At 42.4% G+C, this 17,928-nt stretch overlaps 1 protein-coding gene across 12 annotated transcripts in view; it reads left to right on the top strand.

The window, feature by feature from the left end:
• clip1a (CAP-GLY domain containing linker protein 1a) overlaps positions 1–16,962 on the top strand; it is a 56,951-nt gene extending 39,989 nt beyond the window's left edge. For 4 of the 12 annotated variants that reach the window (XM_045703125.1, XM_014161318.2, XM_045703126.1 and 1 more), the window contains 9 exons: positions 1,033–3,708; positions 4,322–4,468; positions 5,048–5,154; positions 6,793–6,913; positions 7,051–7,103; positions 12,069–12,187; positions 14,490–14,640; positions 14,722–14,774; positions 16,848–16,962. In XM_045703125.1, coding sequence (XP_045559081.1) covers positions 1,033–3,708; positions 4,322–4,468; positions 5,048–5,154; positions 6,793–6,913; positions 7,051–7,103; positions 12,069–12,186 — 3,222 coding nt within the window. In that variant the 3' untranslated portion in view covers position 12,187; positions 14,490–14,640; positions 14,722–14,774; positions 16,848–16,962. Of the gene's footprint in view, positions 1–1,032; positions 3,709–4,321; positions 4,469–5,047; positions 5,155–6,792; positions 6,914–7,050; positions 7,391–12,068; positions 12,188–14,489; positions 14,641–14,721; positions 14,775–15,525; positions 15,532–16,847 lie in introns of those variants that run through there. The other 8 variants (XM_014161316.2, XM_014161320.2, XM_045703132.1 and 5 more) reach the window with 8 other exon arrangements.
• The last annotated feature ends 966 nt before the right edge of the window (positions 16,963–17,928 follow it).

The raw sequence follows: 17,928 nt of genomic DNA, 5'->3' as shown, positions 1-17,928 counted from the left end.
GAGTCACTGAGTTTGAAGGTAGGCCTTGAAATACATCCACAGGTACACCTCCAATTTACTCAAATGATGTCAATTAGCCTATCAGAAGCTTCTAAAGCCATGACATAATTTTCTGGAATTTTCCAAGCTGTTTAAAGGCACAGTCAACTTAGTGTATGTAAACTTCTGACCCACTGGAATTGTGATACAGTGAAATAACCTGTCTGTAAACAATTGTTGGAAAAATGACTTGTCATGCACAAAGTAGATGTCCTAACAGACTTGCCAAAACTATAGTTTGTTAACAAGAAATTTGTGGAGTGGTTGATACACTTAGGTTGGAGTCATTAAAACTCGTTTATGTGAACTTCTGACATATATATATATATATATTATATATATATATGTTTTTTTTTTTAAAGATATATATATATATATATATATATATATATATATTTTTTTGCCTGTCTATGGGTAACAGGGTTGACGTGTTAAGCTCAACACACTCAGTTTTACACCACAAAACAACAGAAAATTGTCAAAGTGTAGAACCAGCTCACTTGCTTTTGCACTAGTTTGACCATATTTAACGAGTTCTGTTCACGTAACGGCTTTTAAAATACAATATTGGTTCACAATTTCTACTTAATATCAAAGGGATGAAAAGGGGCTTTCGTGGCACAACCATTATAATACAATTATGATAGGGTTATCTACTTGTAAAAAAAAAAATTCTCAATGGAAAGTACTCAATTACGCACACACTCCTCACCTGGTGCACACTGATTTGAAAACCTGAATCATTAGAGGCCACTTTGAAAGGGCACACACACCTACATACACATGCAATCATAAGCACTCCATTGGTGTACCTCTGTTTTCTCAAGTTTTCATGTCAGCTTTAAGTTTCTTTTTCTCCCAACTGTCTTTTATGCTTGCACCAGCTTAACTTTTCCCATTGCATTTTATAACTTTTGTAATAAAATGCTTGACTTATTTTGTTACTTTTCCCTTTATATGCCCATTTTTTTTCTTTCAACTTTTTCCCCTCAGTTTCTTTCTGATGAGCTCGACTCCTCCGGGCAGCATATTGAGCGATTGTCCACAGACCTGAAGAAGCAAATCTCAGTGCTGGCGCACATGTCTAAGGAAAGCTCACATCTCAAAGCTCAGAAAGGAAGTCTCAAAAATCAACTCTCCGAACTCGAGGCCAAGCTCTCGGCCTCGGAGGCTAGTCACCAGGAGCTCTCAGGTAAGACTGAAGAACTTCTGACACTGAGGGACAAGCTCACAAAAGAGCAGGAGGAACTTTGGACCACCAACCGGAAGCTAGATGGAGAGAATGCCTCACTATCCAGAGAGGTGGAGAAGCTCAGAGTTGCTGTTGAGGAGGCACAGGCCAATAACAAATCCCTAAGTCAATCTGAAGCGGAGCGTCAGTCCCAAATTGAGGAGCTTCAAAAGACGAATGCAGAGAAGAATGAGGTCCTTTTGAAGTACCAACAGGAGATCCTGCAGCAGGAAACTAAGAGGAAGCAGCTAGCAGAGGTCTATGAGAAGACCTGTGAGGAGAGGAACGAGCTCCAGGAGGAGCTCAAGCAAAGCAGGGAGAAGCTGACCTCTGAGAAGGATAGCCTTTTGTTGGAGAGGGATGCAGCCAGAAATGCTAAGAAATCCCTTGATGCAAAGAATGTGGAGTTGCAGGCAAGGTGTCAGTCTTTAAGCTTGGAAAAAGAAGACTTCTATCTGAAAAACACTCAGCTGCAGGCACAGACGGAGACCTTGGGCAAAGATAAAGTGGAGATGTTTACTCAAATTAATGCTGCCATTTTTGACAAAGAGGCCCTCCAAGCCTTGAATGCAGAGCTTCAAAATCAGCTGAATATCACTAAGAAGGATCTTGAGAAGTCTGTCCATGACAAGGTCGAGCTACATGCTTCAAAAATGAGCCTGGCCAAAATGCTGGACCAGTCCAAGACCAGCAGTGAGGTTACCGACTCTGAGAGGCTTCACCTCCTGCAGGAGAAAGAGGACCTGCTTGCTACCCAGCGAAAGGTGTGTTCTGAGAAAGATGAACTTATCAAGGAGAGAGAAGAGTTAAAGGAGAAGCTCAGACTCTCTACAGAGGAAGTGGCAACCTCTAAGGAGAAAGTCAAAGAGCTGTTGTCATCTTTTGGTGAGGAGAAGGAAGCACTTTGTCTCCAGAATGCAGAGACTGAGAAGGCGCTACACTCCATACGCAAAGAGAAGATGGCTATAGAATTAACACTGGAAAAGCAGAACATGGAGAGTGACCGTTTGGTACATGAAAAGGAGGAGCTGGAAGAAAAGCACACAAAGGAGATCTCTGAAAAGTGTACTCTAACAAAAGAGCGTGACAAGCTAGCAGGTGAGATCCGCAGTATGAAGGACCAGCTGGACAGCTCCTCTAAGGCCAATGATGACCTGAAGCAAGCCAATTCCAACCTCACGTCCTTGCTGGAGGAATTAAAACAGAAGATAGAAAAGTTGGAGGCTGAGGGAGCTTCCTTGAAAAAAGAAAAGGTTGATCTACAGGCACAGCTTCAGAAGCTTTGCTCAGAGAGGGAGGCCCTTGAAAAAAGCAAAACTGAACTTGCAGAGGAGCATCATGAACTAAAAGGCAACTCTGAGCAGATGCGTTTGGAACTCATTCAGCAGAACGATACCCTAACAAAAAAGCGGGATCTCCTGCTTTCCCAGCAGATGGAGCTTAACAAGAGCCTGCAGAAGGACAAAGAGGATCTGCTTCTGCAGGTCCAGGAGTTCAAAGGTCAAACAGAATCACTTTCAAAGGCAAAAATGCTTCTTGAATCGCAGCAGCAGACTGAAGCCAGTGACCGAAGTAAACTGTCCTCTGCAAAGGATGACCTCTCCAGAGAGAGAGAGGACTTACAGACACAGTTGTTCACTCTGACACAGGAGAAGATTACTCTCCTGCGGTCTGAATCCAGCCTGAAGGCAGAGGTTGCCTCTGTTTGTGTTGAAAGAGACACAATGGCCTCTGAGAGAAATAGTTTGCATAGTGATTTAGGGCAACTTAAGACAACCCACACTGGATTGTTAGGTGAGAGACAGGGTCTGCTTGAGGAGAATGCCCAGATGCAAGTCAAAGTGCAGGACCTCACTCAACAATCTGTCACCAGAGAGAAGGCCATGGATGAGTTGTCTGCCAACCTTAAGGTTATTGGAGTGGAGAGAAAAGCCTTGGCTGGGGAGGTTGAGAACTTAAAGGCACAGCTGAAGGAGAGGGACCAGGAAAAGGGTGACTTGGCCGGAGACCAAGTGTGCCTGTCTGCCAAGCTGGAGAAGCTTGTCAACGAGGTCTCCTCCCTGGCTAAGGAGAAGGTAGACCTCCTAGCTATACAGTCCCGCCTGGAGAAAGACCTTTCCTCCCTCCACAGCAGCCAAGAGAGTAGGGATGGGGAACACTCAAGGCTCATGGGGGAGGTAGAGATGCTGCAAGTTTGCCAGACACAGCTTGAAGCAGATGCCCAGGCCCTACGTGCTGAGAAGGCAGTGATGGAGGGACAGCACAAAGCCTCTGTGGAGGAGGCATCTGTGTCTACCAAGGTCAGAGAAGAAATGGCCACCAACCTGGAAGACCTGAAGGTCCAGAAGGATGCCTTGCTCAAGGAGAGGGACAAAGCCACCCAGCAGGTCACCCAGCTTGAGGCTCAACTAAAAAATGCTTTTTCCAAGCAGCTTGAGGTACTCCATTACTAACAAACCCCGTAACTAACCCTCACTTTGAGATGGCTGTGGTCATGTTTCAACCTCACTGCATGCTACTCCGGTCTTCTATTTACCTTCATTTTTGTTTAATCTCCTTTACTAACTGCTCTCTTGCTTCTAGTCCATTGCGGAAAGTTTATTTATGAAATGTAAATTCCTTTGGGCTTAGAACGTGATTTGAGAAGTTCCTTGGTTGGGGTAGATGGTTACATCTCCGCTCCCTTAGAATTTGGTTTGAAAATAGTAAGTAGTAGTAGATGTGGGCATTGCAATGATTTCTGATGATTACACTAATTGCATTGGAGAAACAATCATTGTAACCCACTAGAGCTTCAAAATCTGGTTTGGAATGATTTGGATGACTGACATGCAAAGCATGCAAATTAATTCGGCATAATATGAGAAAATGGAGTGATCCTTTAATGATCCTCTGATTAGAGTTGATTTGGGTTTGTGTAAAATAAGGCTCCATCAAATGATGATATCTCAGGACATAGGGGTTCACCTCATCCAACCCCTATCCAAGTAAATTACAGGTATTTCATTATATATGTCTGGTTGACATGCCCCCCTCTCCCTCACTACCTAGGCAGCGGAGTCCTCAGGGAAGACTGCTGAGGTCGTGGAGTTGCTGACACAAGAGAAGGGCCTTCTGCAGCAGGAGAATAGTAAGGCCCAGTCTCTGCTGGAGGAGTTCAGGAGTGCCAAGCAGGAGATGACCAATCAGGTATATGGAGTATGTAATGCCTCAGATGGGGTCTACTATAGTGGTTGAGCATCATGGATTTTCATTAAGGTATGGAGATTGTTGAAATTGTATGGGTGAGGAATGATGGCTTTGTCACTGTCTCATATAGGGCTCTCACTAAGGACTGTGGAAGGGGCTCCTTGTAAACTTAACAGAAGTTTGGTTTCGGGGTGTAATGGTTGCAAAGCACTTTTATAAGTTAGTATTCATAGCATAATACAGTGATACATGTAAACAGAATTTTTGCCACAGATGCTGGCATGCTCACACTTACCACGATCACATAGCCAATTCCACGTTAAACAGGATTTTTCAGCCCCACATTTTTAAATTTGATCATTTCAACTTGTACTTTTTTTGTTGTTGATTTCATTGCCCAACATAAAATAAGAAATTGCATCAATCCTTTATGTACTCTCAATACTCATACCGGCACAAGTAAAGTCCACTAGGGACTGAAAGTTATAGTGAGAAAAATGCGCTCAACTTCAACTTTCAGAGGATTCAAACAATCTGTATTATATACAGTACATTAGAAGTGATCTATGTTTTTTTGTTATTGCTTAGCTGGATTCCTTGAAGCAACAAAATTCCAAGTACAAAGAGGAGCTCAACCTTTCTAAAGAGCAGCTCAGCTCAGAGAACCAGAAAATAAGTGCCCTGTGCCAGGAGATGTGAGTATACTGTGTGTGGTGTGTGTGTGTGTGCTTGCCTTCAGAAAGTATTCATACCCCTTGACTTTCCACATTACGCATTTTGTTGTGTTACAGCCTGAATTAAAAATATTACATTGATTTACACACAATACCCCATAATGACAGTGAAAACATTTTGATGCTGCCACCACCATGCGTCATGGTAGGGATGGGTGATGAGCTGTGCCTGGTTTTCTCCAGACATAACGCTTTGCATTTAGGCCAACGGGTTATGTTTTTGTGTTTATTATGGATCCCCATGCAGCAGCTACTCTTCCTGGGGTCCAACAACATATGACAGTTACATACATGCAGTTTAAAATACTACATGACATTACATTTCATAACACCTTACCCAACACATTCAATGTGTTCCCTCAGGAACCACCACTCCACCACCACATATTTACAATACAATGTGCACGTGTGTGTCTTATATGTGTCTGCTTGTGTGTGTCTCTTTTTATCTGATTCTACTGCATGCATCAGTCCCCCGTGTAGCCATGGCTCTATGTAGTGCAATGTGCCTCCCATAGTCTGTTCTTGACTTTGGGATTGTGAAGAGACCCTTGATGGCATGTATTGTGGAGTATGCATGGGTGTCCAAGCTGTGTGCTAGTAGTTTAAACAGACACCTCGGTGCATTCAGCATGTTAACACTTCTAACAAAAACAAGTAATGATGAAGTCAATCTCCTTCACTTTGAGCCATGAGAGATTTACATTCATATTGTTAATGTTAGCTCTCCTTGTACATTTAAGGGCCAGCCGTGCTGCCCTGTTCAAATGAATTTACCACAGGTGGACTCCAATGAAGTTGTAGAAACATCTCAAGGATGATCAATGGAAACAGGATGCACCTGAGCTCAATTTCGAGTCTTATCGCAAAGGGTCTGAATACTTATGTAAATAAGGTATTTCACAAAACCTGTTTTCGCTTAGTCATTATGGGGTATTGTGTGTAGATTTGATGAGGGCAAAAATATATATACATTTAGGAAAAGGCTGTAACTTAATAAAATGTGGAAAAAGTGAAGGGGTCTGAATACTTTCGGAATGCACTGTATGTGTGAAGACCATCACAGCAGCCCAGATCATTTTCTTACTAGCCCTACCTTCCATTTGTCATCAATGGAATATCCCTGTTGAGTATTTTCTCAATGTGATTAGTCAGATGGGCCTTGATAGTCAGCTGTGTATCCATCTGGCAGGTCCTGGCTGAGTGCCAACATCCGACAGCGGGGTTGGGGCAGAGGGGGTACTATCGCGGTAACTAACCCTTGATGCAGGGAGCAGTTAAATGCAGTTGATCGCTAGGATAATTATTGAACCTGTCTTGATTTATTTATTTTTCTTATAGGTTTACGTAAAAGAAATGCAAACTTGCTTTCTTTACTCCATGCTTTTAATTGTCCTCGCTCTGACATTCTTATTCTGGATGAAAATACATTACACACACGTACACACTGGGTATGAGTTATAGCTCATTGCTCTCAACAGTCTTCAGACTTTAAATATTCAGACATTGAAGTGTCAGACATTGTCTTCATACCCAACCTCAAGACCCAAATATCTGAGATAAGAATTATTACTGAATTATAATAATGTGTGTGTTTAGTGATGAGCTGAAGCAAGCTGCCTCTGTGAAGTCCCAGTCCCTGGTGGCCTTACAGGAGGAGAACAACAAGCTGACCAGGGAGCTTGGCAGCAGCAAGAAGGAGACCAGTGGCCAGCAGAAGGTACCAGCACTGGACTACTGATGTGTTACCTCCTCCCTCAAACTGCCTCTAGATTTTAAGAATGTAACATTTACATTGAATTACTACAACTTTCCAACCAAGCAATTCATCCTGTAATGTATGTTATTTTTTCTTAGCTGGAAGCTCAGCAGTCCAAGCTCAATAAACAGTTGCAAGAAATGAAGCAGAGGTGAGAAACTGTGTAGAAACATGCTGTATTTAGCTAGTCGTGTCTATAATGCTGTTTTCATTTCCATCCAAATCAATTGTCCGAAAGTTGTTTGCCGTTTCTAGTCGAAAATAGACACTCCCAACAGTTCTGCAATTAAGCATGGATGTTTGCATCACTTCTCCATTCATCAACGTGGCATGTCATGTTTGTGCTCTGTCTACGTACTCTGTCTGCTAACAGCCTCTTTTGCCTTTTTTTTTTACACATTAATTAAAAATGAAAAGCTGAAATGTCTTGGGTCAATAAGTATTCAACCACTTTGTTATGGCGTGCCTAAATATGTTAAGGACAAAAAAATTGCTTAAGTTGCATGGACTCACTCTTGTGTGCAATAATAGTGTTTAACATGATTTTGGAACATCTACTTCGTCGCTGTACCACACATACAATTATCTGTAAGGTCGAGCAGTGAATTTCAAACAAAAGATTCAACCACAAAGACCAGGGAGGTATTCGAATGCCTCGCAAAGAAGGGCACATATGGGTAAAACAAATTTAAAGCAGATATTGAATATCCCTTTGAGCATGTTTAAGTTATTAATTACACTTTGGGTGTATCGAATCATCATCCAATCACTACAAAGATACAGGCGTCCTTCCTAACTCAGTTGCCGGAGAGAAAGGAAACCGCTCAGGGATTTCACCATGAGGCCATCGGGGACTTTAAAACCGTTAAGAGTTTTTAATGGCTGTGATGGGAGGTAACTGACGATGGCTCAACAACATTGTGAACATAAATGACAGAGTAAAAAGAAGGACGCCTGTACACAATAAAAAGGCGCTAAAGTAATACTACAAAAAATGTGTCAAAGCCATTAACTTTTTGTGCTGAATACGTTTTATGTTCGAGGCAAATCTAATGCAACACATTACTGAGTACCACTCTCCATATTTTCAAGCATAGTGATGGCTGCATGTAATTGCTAAGGACTGAAAATGTTCAGGATAAAAAAGAAGCACAGCGATCTTAGAGGAAAACCTGGTTGTCTGCTTTCCACCAGACACTGGGAGATTAATTCACCTTTCAGCACGACAATAACTTAAAACACAAGACCAAATATACACTGGAGTTGCTTACCAAGAAGACAGTGAATGTTCCTGCGTGGGCAAGTTAACTTAAATCTGCGTGAAAATCTATGGCAAGATCTGAAAATGGTTGTCTAGCAATGATCAACAACCAATTTGACAAATCTTGAAGAATTTTGAGAAGAATAATGGGCAAATGTTGCACAATCCAGGTGTGGAAAGCCATTCGAGACTTTCCCAGAAACACTCACAGCTGTAATCTCTCCCAAAGGTGATTCTAACATGTTTTGACTCTCTGTTACCATAGAGAGGTTGCTGTAATATGAGTAATCCCTCGAATTCACTTGCTGTTTGTCATCTCAGTATATTTACAGTGCTTTCAAATTATTTATACCCCTTGACTTATTCCACATTTTGTTGTTCCAGCCTGAATTCAAAATGGATTAAATAGATTTTTTTTCCTCACAAGTGTATTAAAAATTAAGTATATAATTGACATAAGTATTCACACCCCTAAATCAATACTTTGTAGAAGCAACTTTGCTGGCGATTACAGCTTTGCATCGTCTTGCGTGTCTGTATCAGCTTTGCGCATCTGGATTTGGTGATTTTTCTCAAGCTCTGTTAAATAAGATGGGGAGTGGTAGGGAAGAGCGATATTCAACTATATCCACATATTTTCAATGGGATTCATGTCTGGGCTTTGGCTAGGCCACTCAAGGACTTTCACATTCTTGTTCTAAAGCCATTCCAGCATTGCTTTGGCTGTAGGCGTGGGGTCATTGTCCTGTTGGAATGTAAATCTTTGCCCCCAGTCTATGGTCATTTTCACTCTGAAGCAGGTTCTCATCAACGATTTGCCTGTATTTGTCTCCATTCATTGTTCCCTCTATCCTTACCGGTCTCCCAGTCCCTGCCACTGAAAAGTATCCACATAGCATGATACTGCTACCACCATGCTTCACGGTAGGGATGGTGTTCGACGGGTGACGAACTGTGCCTGGTTTTCTCCAGACATAGCGATTTCCATTCAGGCCAAAGAGTTAGTTTTGTCTCATCAGACCACAGAATCTTTTCCCTTATGCTCTGAATCTTTCATGTGCCTTTTTACAAACTCCAGGCGCTCTGTCGTGTGCCTTTCTCTCAGGAGTGGCTTCTGTCTGGCCACTCTCCCATAAAGCCCAGATTGGTGAAGTGCTGTAGACTGTTGTCCTTCTGGCAGGTTCTCCCATCTCAGCCAAGGATCTCTGTAGTTCTGGTGGTCATTGGGTTCTTGGTCACCTCCCTGAGCAAGGTCATTCTTGCCCGGTTGCTCAGTTTGGTTAGACAACCAGCTCTAGGCAGAGTCTGGGTAATTCCATGTTGTTCCAATTTCCCAATGATGGAGACCACTGTGCTCTTGGAAACTTTCAACACTCTAGAAATGGTTTTTTACCCTTCCCCAGATATACAGTGGATTTGGAAAGTATTCAGACCCCTTGACTTTTTCTACATTTTGGTACGTTAAAGCCTTATTTTAAAATGGATGAATTCGTTTTTTTCCCCTCATCAATCTACATACAATACCCCATAATGACACAACAAAAACAGGATTTTAGATATGTTAGATAATTTCTTAAAATAAATGTCACATTTACATAAGTATTCAGACATTTTACGCAGTACTTTGTTCAAGCATCTTTGTCAGCGATTACAGCCTCGAGCGCTCCGGTACCACTTGCTGTGCGTTAGCAGAGGGAACAGTCTATGACTTGAGTCTTAGACAATGTTTTGGGCCTTCCTCTGACACGCCTAGTATATAGGTCCTGCATGGCAGGAAGCTTGGCCTCAGTGATGTACTGGGCTGCAGCGCCTTACAGTCGGTTTGCCGAGCAGTTGCCATTCCAGGCGTGGATGCAACTGGTCAGCATGCTCTCAATGGTGCAGCTGTAGAACCTTTTTGAAGATCTGGGGACCCATGACAAATCTTTTCAGTCTCCTGAGGGGGAAAAGGCATTGTTGTGCCCTCTTCACAACTTTCTTGGAGTGTTTGGACCATGATAGTTTGTTGATGTGGATACCAAGGAACTTGAAGCTCTCGACCCGCTCCACTACAGGCCCGTTGATGTTAATGGGGGCGTGTTCGGCCTTCCTTTTACTGTAATCCACGATCATGTTCTTTGTCTTGATCACGTTGAGGGAGAGGTTGTTGTCCTGGCACCACACTACCAGGTCTCTGACCTCCTATTGAGTGTCTCATTGTTGTCTGATCAGGCCTACCACTGTTGTTTTGTCAGTAAACTTAATGAGGGTGTTGGAGTCGTGCTTGGAAACGCAGTCATGGGTGAACAGAGAGTACAGGAGGGGACTAAGCATGCACCCCTGAGGGGCCCCAGTGTTGAGGATCAGCGTGGCAAATGTATTGTTGCCTACCCTTACTACCTGGGGGCAGCCCGTCAGGAAGTCCAGGATCCAGTTGCAGAGGGAGGTGTTTAGTCCTTAGCTTAGTGATGAGCTTTGAGGGCACTATGGTATTGAACGCTGAGCTGTAGTCAATGAACAGCATTTTCATATAGGTGCTCCTTTTGTCCAGGTGGGAAAGGGCAGTGTGGAGTGCGATTGCTCCATCTGTGGATCTGTTTGGGTGGTATGCGAATTGGAGTGGGTCTAGGGTTTCCGGGATCATGGTGTTGATGTGAGGCATGACGAGCCTTTCAAAGCACTTCATGGCTACCGACGTGAGTGCTATGGGCGGTAGTCATTTAGGCAGGTTTCCTTCGTTTTCTTGGGCACAGAGACTATGGTGGTCTGCTTGTAGGTATTACAGACTCGGTCTGGGAGAGGTTGAAAATGTCAGTGAAGACACTTGCCAGTTGGTCCGCGAATGCTCTGAGTACACGTCCTGGTAATAGGTCTGTTGGATGTTGACCTGTTTAAAGGTCTTGCTCACATCGGCTATGGAGAGCGTGTTCACACAGTCGTCTGGAACAGCTGACGCTCTCATGCATGCTTCACTTTTGTTTGCCTCGAAGCGAGCATAAAAGGCATTTAGCCTGTCTGATAGGCTCGCGTCACTGGGCAGCTCGTGGCTGGGTTTCCCTTTATAGTCCATAAAAGTTTGCAAGCCCTGCCACATCCGACAAGCGTTAGAGCCGGTTTAGTAGGATTCAATCTTAGTCCTGTATTGATGCTTTGCCTGTTTGATGGTTCTTCTGAGGGCATAGTGGGATTTCTTATAAGCGTCCGGATTAGTGTCCCGCTCCTTGAAAGCGGCAGCTCTAGCCTTTAGCTCGGTGCGGATGTTGCCTGTAATCCATGGCTTCTGGTTGGGATGTACGTACGGTCACCTTTTTATTCCATGCTTCTGAATTAGTTTCACAAGCACCGTTCTATGAGTATATATAAAGATGGAGTTTAAAGCAGCAACATTTCGGGTGACCCGACCAAATTCACATAGAAATGTGAGTTATAGATCTGTCATTCTCTTTGAAAGCAAGTCTAAGAAGCGGTAAAGCTGTTCTATGTGCACTATTACTATGCTTCCCATTAAGTTTTGTTTTTTCGTCTTTTATTTGGAGTTTTGTACATGAGCTTCAAACAGCTGAAAATACAATATTATTTGTTATGGAAAATATATTTCACAGCTATTTAGATGGTTCAATGATTCTCTACAACTAGCTTGTTTTGTCACATAAACTGAAGTTAGGCAAACTATTAGAATTTTTACAACCAGGAAATGGCAGAGGGATTTCTTCATAGTGCACCTTTTAACCGAACTTAAGAAACCAGTCGGCTGCTGGTGGTACTCCAGTAGACATTAGAGTTCAGTCAGATTATGCATGGTCAGTGCTTCACTATTCCCTTTTGGAGTGGTTAAACTCTTATGACTATATCATAATTCTGTTTTGTCCTTGACAGAGAGACCACAATGAAGAAACAGTTAGATGAGGAGAAAGCCTCCCTCCAGAAGTCCATCCATAAAAGCAGCGCCTTGATCTCTGAGAAGGATCAGGAGCTGGAGACCCGTGATGAGTGAGGTAAGAATTGGTGCGCTTCCCTATTTCTAGACATTTTAATTCCCTAGCCTCATGGCAGGCTCCCTGGCACTAATTCTAAGCCAAAAAGCATTGGACTAGTCTTATTATAACTTCAGTTCATTTTCAGTACATTGTTTTTCAGAATTTTTATACTACACTGAACAAAAATGTAAACGCAACATGTATAGTGTTGGTCCCATGTTTGAAATTGAAGATCCTCAAAATGTTCCATACACACGCAAAGCTTAGTTCTCTCAAATTCTGTGCACTAATTTGTTTACATCCCTGTTAGTGAGCATTTCTCTTTTGCCAAGATAATCCATCCATCCACCTGATAGGTGTGGCATATCAAGAAGCTGATTAAACGGCATGATCATTACACAGGTGCACCTTGTGCTGGGGTGCACTTTTGATGTGCCGTTTTGTCACACAATGCCACAGATGTCTCAAGTTTTGAGGGAGCGATCAATTGGCTTGCTGACTACAGGAATGTCCACCGGAGCTGTTGCCAGAGAATTGAATGTTCATTTCTCTGCCATAATCTTCTTCCAACATCGTTTTAGAGAATAGGTTTGGGCCAAAACAAAATATTTTTTTACGTTTTTGCGTTTATATTTTTCTTCAGTGTGTATATACAGTTGAAGTCAGAAGTTTACATACACCTTAGCCAAATACATTTAAACTCAGTTTTTCCCAATTCCTGACATTTAATCCTAGTAAAAATTCCCTGTTTTAGGTCAGTTAGGATCACCACTTTATTTTAAGAATGTGAAATGTCAGAATAATAGAATGATTTATTTCAGCTTTTATTTCTTTCATCACATTCCCAGTGGGTCAAAAGTTTACATACACTCACTTAGTATTTGGTAGCATTGCCTATACATTGTTTAACTTGGGTTGAATGTTACGGGTAGCCTTCCACAAGCTTCCCACAATAAGTTGGGTGAATTTTGGCCCATTCCTCCTGACAGAGCTGGTGTAACTGAGTCAGGTTTGTAGGCCTCCTTGCTCGCACACGCTTTTTCAGTTCTGCCCCAAAAAATTCTATAGGAAGAGGGCAGGGCTTTGTGATGGCCACTCCAATACCTTGACTTTGTTGTACTTAAGCCAGTTTGCCACAACTTTGGAAGTATGCTTGGGGTCATTGTCCATTTGCGACCAAGCTTTAACTTCCTGACTGATGTCTTGAGATGTCTTGCTTCAATATATCCACATAATTATCTTATCTCACGATGCCATCTATTTTGTGAAGTGCACCAGTCCCTCCTGCAGCAAAGCACCTCCACAACATGATGCTGCCAGCCCTGTGCTTTACAGTTGAGATGGTGTTCTTCGATTTGCAAGTCTCCCCCTTTTTCCTCCAAACATAATGATGGTCATTATGGCCAAACAGTTATATTTTTGTTTCATCAGACCAGAGGACATTTCTCCAAAAAGTACAATTTTTCCCCATGTGCAGTTGCAAACCATAGTCTGGCTTTTTTTATGGTGGTTTTGGAGTAGTGGCTTCTTCCTTGCTGAGCGGCCTTTCAGGTTATGTCGATATAGGACTCGTTTTACTGTGGCTATAGATACTTTTGTACCGGTTTCCTCCAGCATCTTCACAAGGTCCTTTGCTGTTGTTCTGAGATTGATTCGCACTTTTCGCACCATAGTACTTTCATCTCTAGGAGACAGAACGCATCTCCTTCCTAAGCGGTATGACGGCTGCGTGGTCCAATGGTATTTATACTTGCGTACTATTGTTTGTACAGACGAACGTGGTACCTTCAGGCGTTTGGAAATTGCTCCCAAGGATGAACCAGACTTGTGGAGGTCTATAATTTTTTTTCTGAGGTCTTGGCTGATTTCTTTATATTTTCTCATGATGTCAAGCAAAGAGGCACTGAGTTTGAAGGTAGGCCTTGAAATACATCCACAGGTACACCTCCAATTTACTCGTATGATGTCAATTAGCCTATCAGAAGCTTCTAAAGCCATGACATCATTATCTGCAATTTTCCAAGCTGTTTATAGGCACAGTCAACTTAGTGTATGTAAACTTCTGACCCACTGGAATTGTGATACAGTGAATTATAAGTGAAATAATATGTTTGTAAACAATTGTTGGAAAAATGACTTGTCATGCACAAAGTAGATGTCCTAACCGACTTGCCAAAACTATAGTTTGTTAACATTTGTGGAGTGGTTGAAGAACGAGTTTTAATGACTCCAACCTAAGTGTATGTAAACTTCCAACTTCAACTGTATATTCACTGTCTAATGTATATGACATATGTTTATTTTTTTTACCTCTGAGCAGTTATCAGTGCTGCGTGGGGAGAGCGCCACAGCGAAGACACTGAAGTTTACTGTCCAGTTACTGGAGAAGGACAAGGCGCGGCTGCAGGAGCACGTTCAGAGCCTGGAGAAGAGCCTTTCAGGAGGACAGGATACTGTTACCAGCTCCTCAGGTATGACTGGGTAGTTGAAGCTTAACTCGTGTCTACAGATTGAACTTCACTGAATGCTTTATATGCATGTTTTCCCTTCAGGTGACGCAGCTTTGGATCAACTAAGGGAGAACAAGGAGACTGCAGAAAGCCAGGTATACATGACTTTTATATTTGACCAATGTAGTAAAAATGGGTGAATAAGAGACCGCTTGGGGATGTCATTCAGTGGGTTATTTATGTATATGTACAGTGTTGCATTGTGTGTTTGGCAAGATTGTGTAAGAAGTACCTAACCTAAGTCGTACTTGTGCATTAATTTAAGATATGTTTCCATGCTATTGCCATATGACATGCTGTGGTTGCTTAGCATACTACGACAATGGCAACTTTCATACTATCAGTGGTATGGAAATTCCCTCTAAATGAATGCAATTTTGCTCATGAAATGGCAATGAGAGCTCTGCTGAAACTCATGTCAATGTCTGCAAAGTCCATGACTGGCAGTGTACAGAATTTATTTCAACTCACTGGAGAACCTTTGACAATTGATTTAAGAAGCTGTTTTATCACAGGTGTGCTGAGATGCCTCAAACAGCTTTAACCAAAAATGATCATGAGCACTGAAGTTGCTCACCATGTAGATCTGTCTTTATCCCTTAACTTACTGTCACAGGCTTTGAATGGGTTTGTCAGAGGTTGTACAGTGAAGCTGTAATGCTTGCCTACCCACTATTTTCTCTTAGCTTGTTTTAGTATTTTTCCATCTGTCAGTGATGACTTGAATCTAATGTCTGCCATTAGGTGGGTCCTAATTTTGATCTGTTTTGTCTCCTCCATCTCCACTTCCTCATTTACCTCCTTCCTCCTCTGTCACTGATGTTGGCCATGCTACCCGGAAATCAGGCAGCGGTTTGTTACTGTTTTTCATCAGCTCCACTCATGCATGTGTATTTGTCTGTAGATTTCCCCTCGGTTCCTGTTCTGTCTGTGCTGTTCTATGTTCTGAAAAATAATTCCTGAATGTTCCTGTTGATTTACATTTCTGGTCGTCTCCTAAAGGCGTCCGCATACTTCCCATTCGAAACAGTTTCAAGCCTCAATTCGTCGGGGCATGCACTCGAGGTGTCAAGTGTTCCACAGGGATACTAGCCCATGTTGACTCGAATGCTTCCCACAGTTGTCAAGTTGGCTGGATGTCCTTTGGGTAGTGGACCATTCTTAATACACAAAGGAAACTGTTGAGCGTGAGAAACCCAGCAGTTTTGCAGTTCTTGACACACTCAAATCGGTGTACCTGGCATCTACTACCATACCCTGTTCAAAGGCACTTAAATATTTTGTCTTTCCCATTCACTCTCTGAATGACATACATAATCCATGTTTTAATTGTCTCAAAGCTTATAAATCCTTCTTTAACCTGTCTCCTCCCCTCCATCTACACTGATTTGAAGTGGATTTAACACATGACATTAATAAGGGATCATAGCTTTCACCTGGATTCACCTGGTCAGTGTATGTCGTGGAAAGAGCAGGTGTTTTGTACACTCCAGTGTATATTATGACCTGTTTTTGTGAAGTTTTTGTTTGTTTTGCTCTTATTAACTTGAGGCAAGCCAACGTATATGCCCCTTCGTTGGTGATTGGTCAACATTCTTCAATTGTTTGTTGTCATTCAACGAGAGACTACTCGTTTTTATGCAAGTGTTTTCACTTGAAAGATACTGCACCAAACATCTTAGTTGGATGTAAAATTGCTCGACTAAAACCTCTACAAGAACTTCAAAGGATTTATTTACAATAGCTTTCAGGGATTCAAAAAATGACCTCTTATCCTATTCATAAAGGACATTTATCAGAGTATGATTTCCAGCAAATTGACATGCCTTGATGCCACAATTTCTCATGGTGGATGATCCAGAGTTGTACTGTTCAGTGTCGCCCTCATTACCCTTTCCCATGCTCAAGCCAGGATGTGGGGTTTGTTTTCACAACATAGGAACTGACCAAGCACATTGGTGAAGGTTGTGGTTCACTGTTCCTATAGCATGGTGGGTTGGGGGAAGGGGTGAATTTACTAACTGCTTGTGTGATATTGGCACTCAATGAGATGTGGATACAGTTGGATGACCTGTTGTTCATGTGTCCAATAATTCTAAGTTACATGTCACATTTATTTTTTACTGAACTGTGGCAATGTCCGTGATATCCCGTCTTGTCTGGTACAGATTGAGTTCCTGAACTCGGTTATCGTGGACCTGCAGAAGAAGAATGAGGAACTTAAGGGCAAGCTGGAGAAGATGGCAGAGGCTGCCCTGAATGGGAATAATGCAAGCGAGCTTGACAACTATGACGGGTCAGCCTTCTCCGATGCTCTTAAACTGTAACCCTGAGTCAGACAAGTTAAAGCCCACACTAACCTCATGCTTTTTAATTTTTTGTTAATTTCATGAAGCTAGTTCAGAGCATGAAGCATTATTTCGATCTTAACATTTCATCAGTCTTAGTTTGTCCCCTCCCCCGTAAAGTACTTTTCCATTTGTCTAGTTTGATGTACATGCTCACACCCTGACCCTGTATGTCTCCCACCATCTTCTCAGCGGTTTTAACAAAGGCCCCTCCAAAAAGAAGGTCCCACCCAGGCTCTTCTGTGACATATGTGACTGCTTCGACCTCCATGATACAGAAGAATGTCCCACTCAGATGCAGATGCCGGACTCCCCACTCCACACCACCTACCACGGCAGTAAGGATGAGGAGAGAGCTTATTGTGACATCTGTGAGGCCTTTGGCCACTGGACTGACTCCTGTAACGACGACCAGACCTTCTAATCTAAAGCCTTCGAGAACCATCTTTGGCACAATCTCAACTTTTGCACATAAATCAAATTCACATGGAGTACTCTGCTGTATGGGTTTGTCCACATGTTTGTTTGTTTGTTTGTTTGTTTGTTTGTGGAGAAAGTCTCTTGCTCAAGCCCCTAAGCGCTCTTATGGGAGAATGTTTTTTCAAAACAATAAACGTAATTATCCCCACTCACACTATGTTCACATCATTGACTGGTAAAAGGGGCAGGAATGCATATGTATTGTGATAAAAGGTTTTAATTGGGAATTGTAAAGAACTTGTGTTGAAAACAAATCCACGGTTTGTTGCTGTCCTCTTCAGTGTGCATAAGATGAGAGGCTATAGTTTATTTATTTAAGCTTGAGCATACTTTTGGACTTTGAAAAAGGTTACCTTGTGTGATAATTGTGTGGTGGAAAGGTATGCAGAGGGACATGGCTGGCTCCTGCTGCCTGGAACTG

The sequence above is a fragment of the Salmo salar genome, chromosome ssa20 (assembly GCF_905237065.1).
Source record: "Salmo salar chromosome ssa20, Ssal_v3.1, whole genome shotgun sequence".
In the NCBI taxonomy this organism is placed as follows: Eukaryota; Metazoa; Chordata; class Actinopteri; order Salmoniformes; family Salmonidae; genus Salmo; species Salmo salar.
This window is presented reverse-complemented; position numbering and strand designations above follow the sequence as displayed.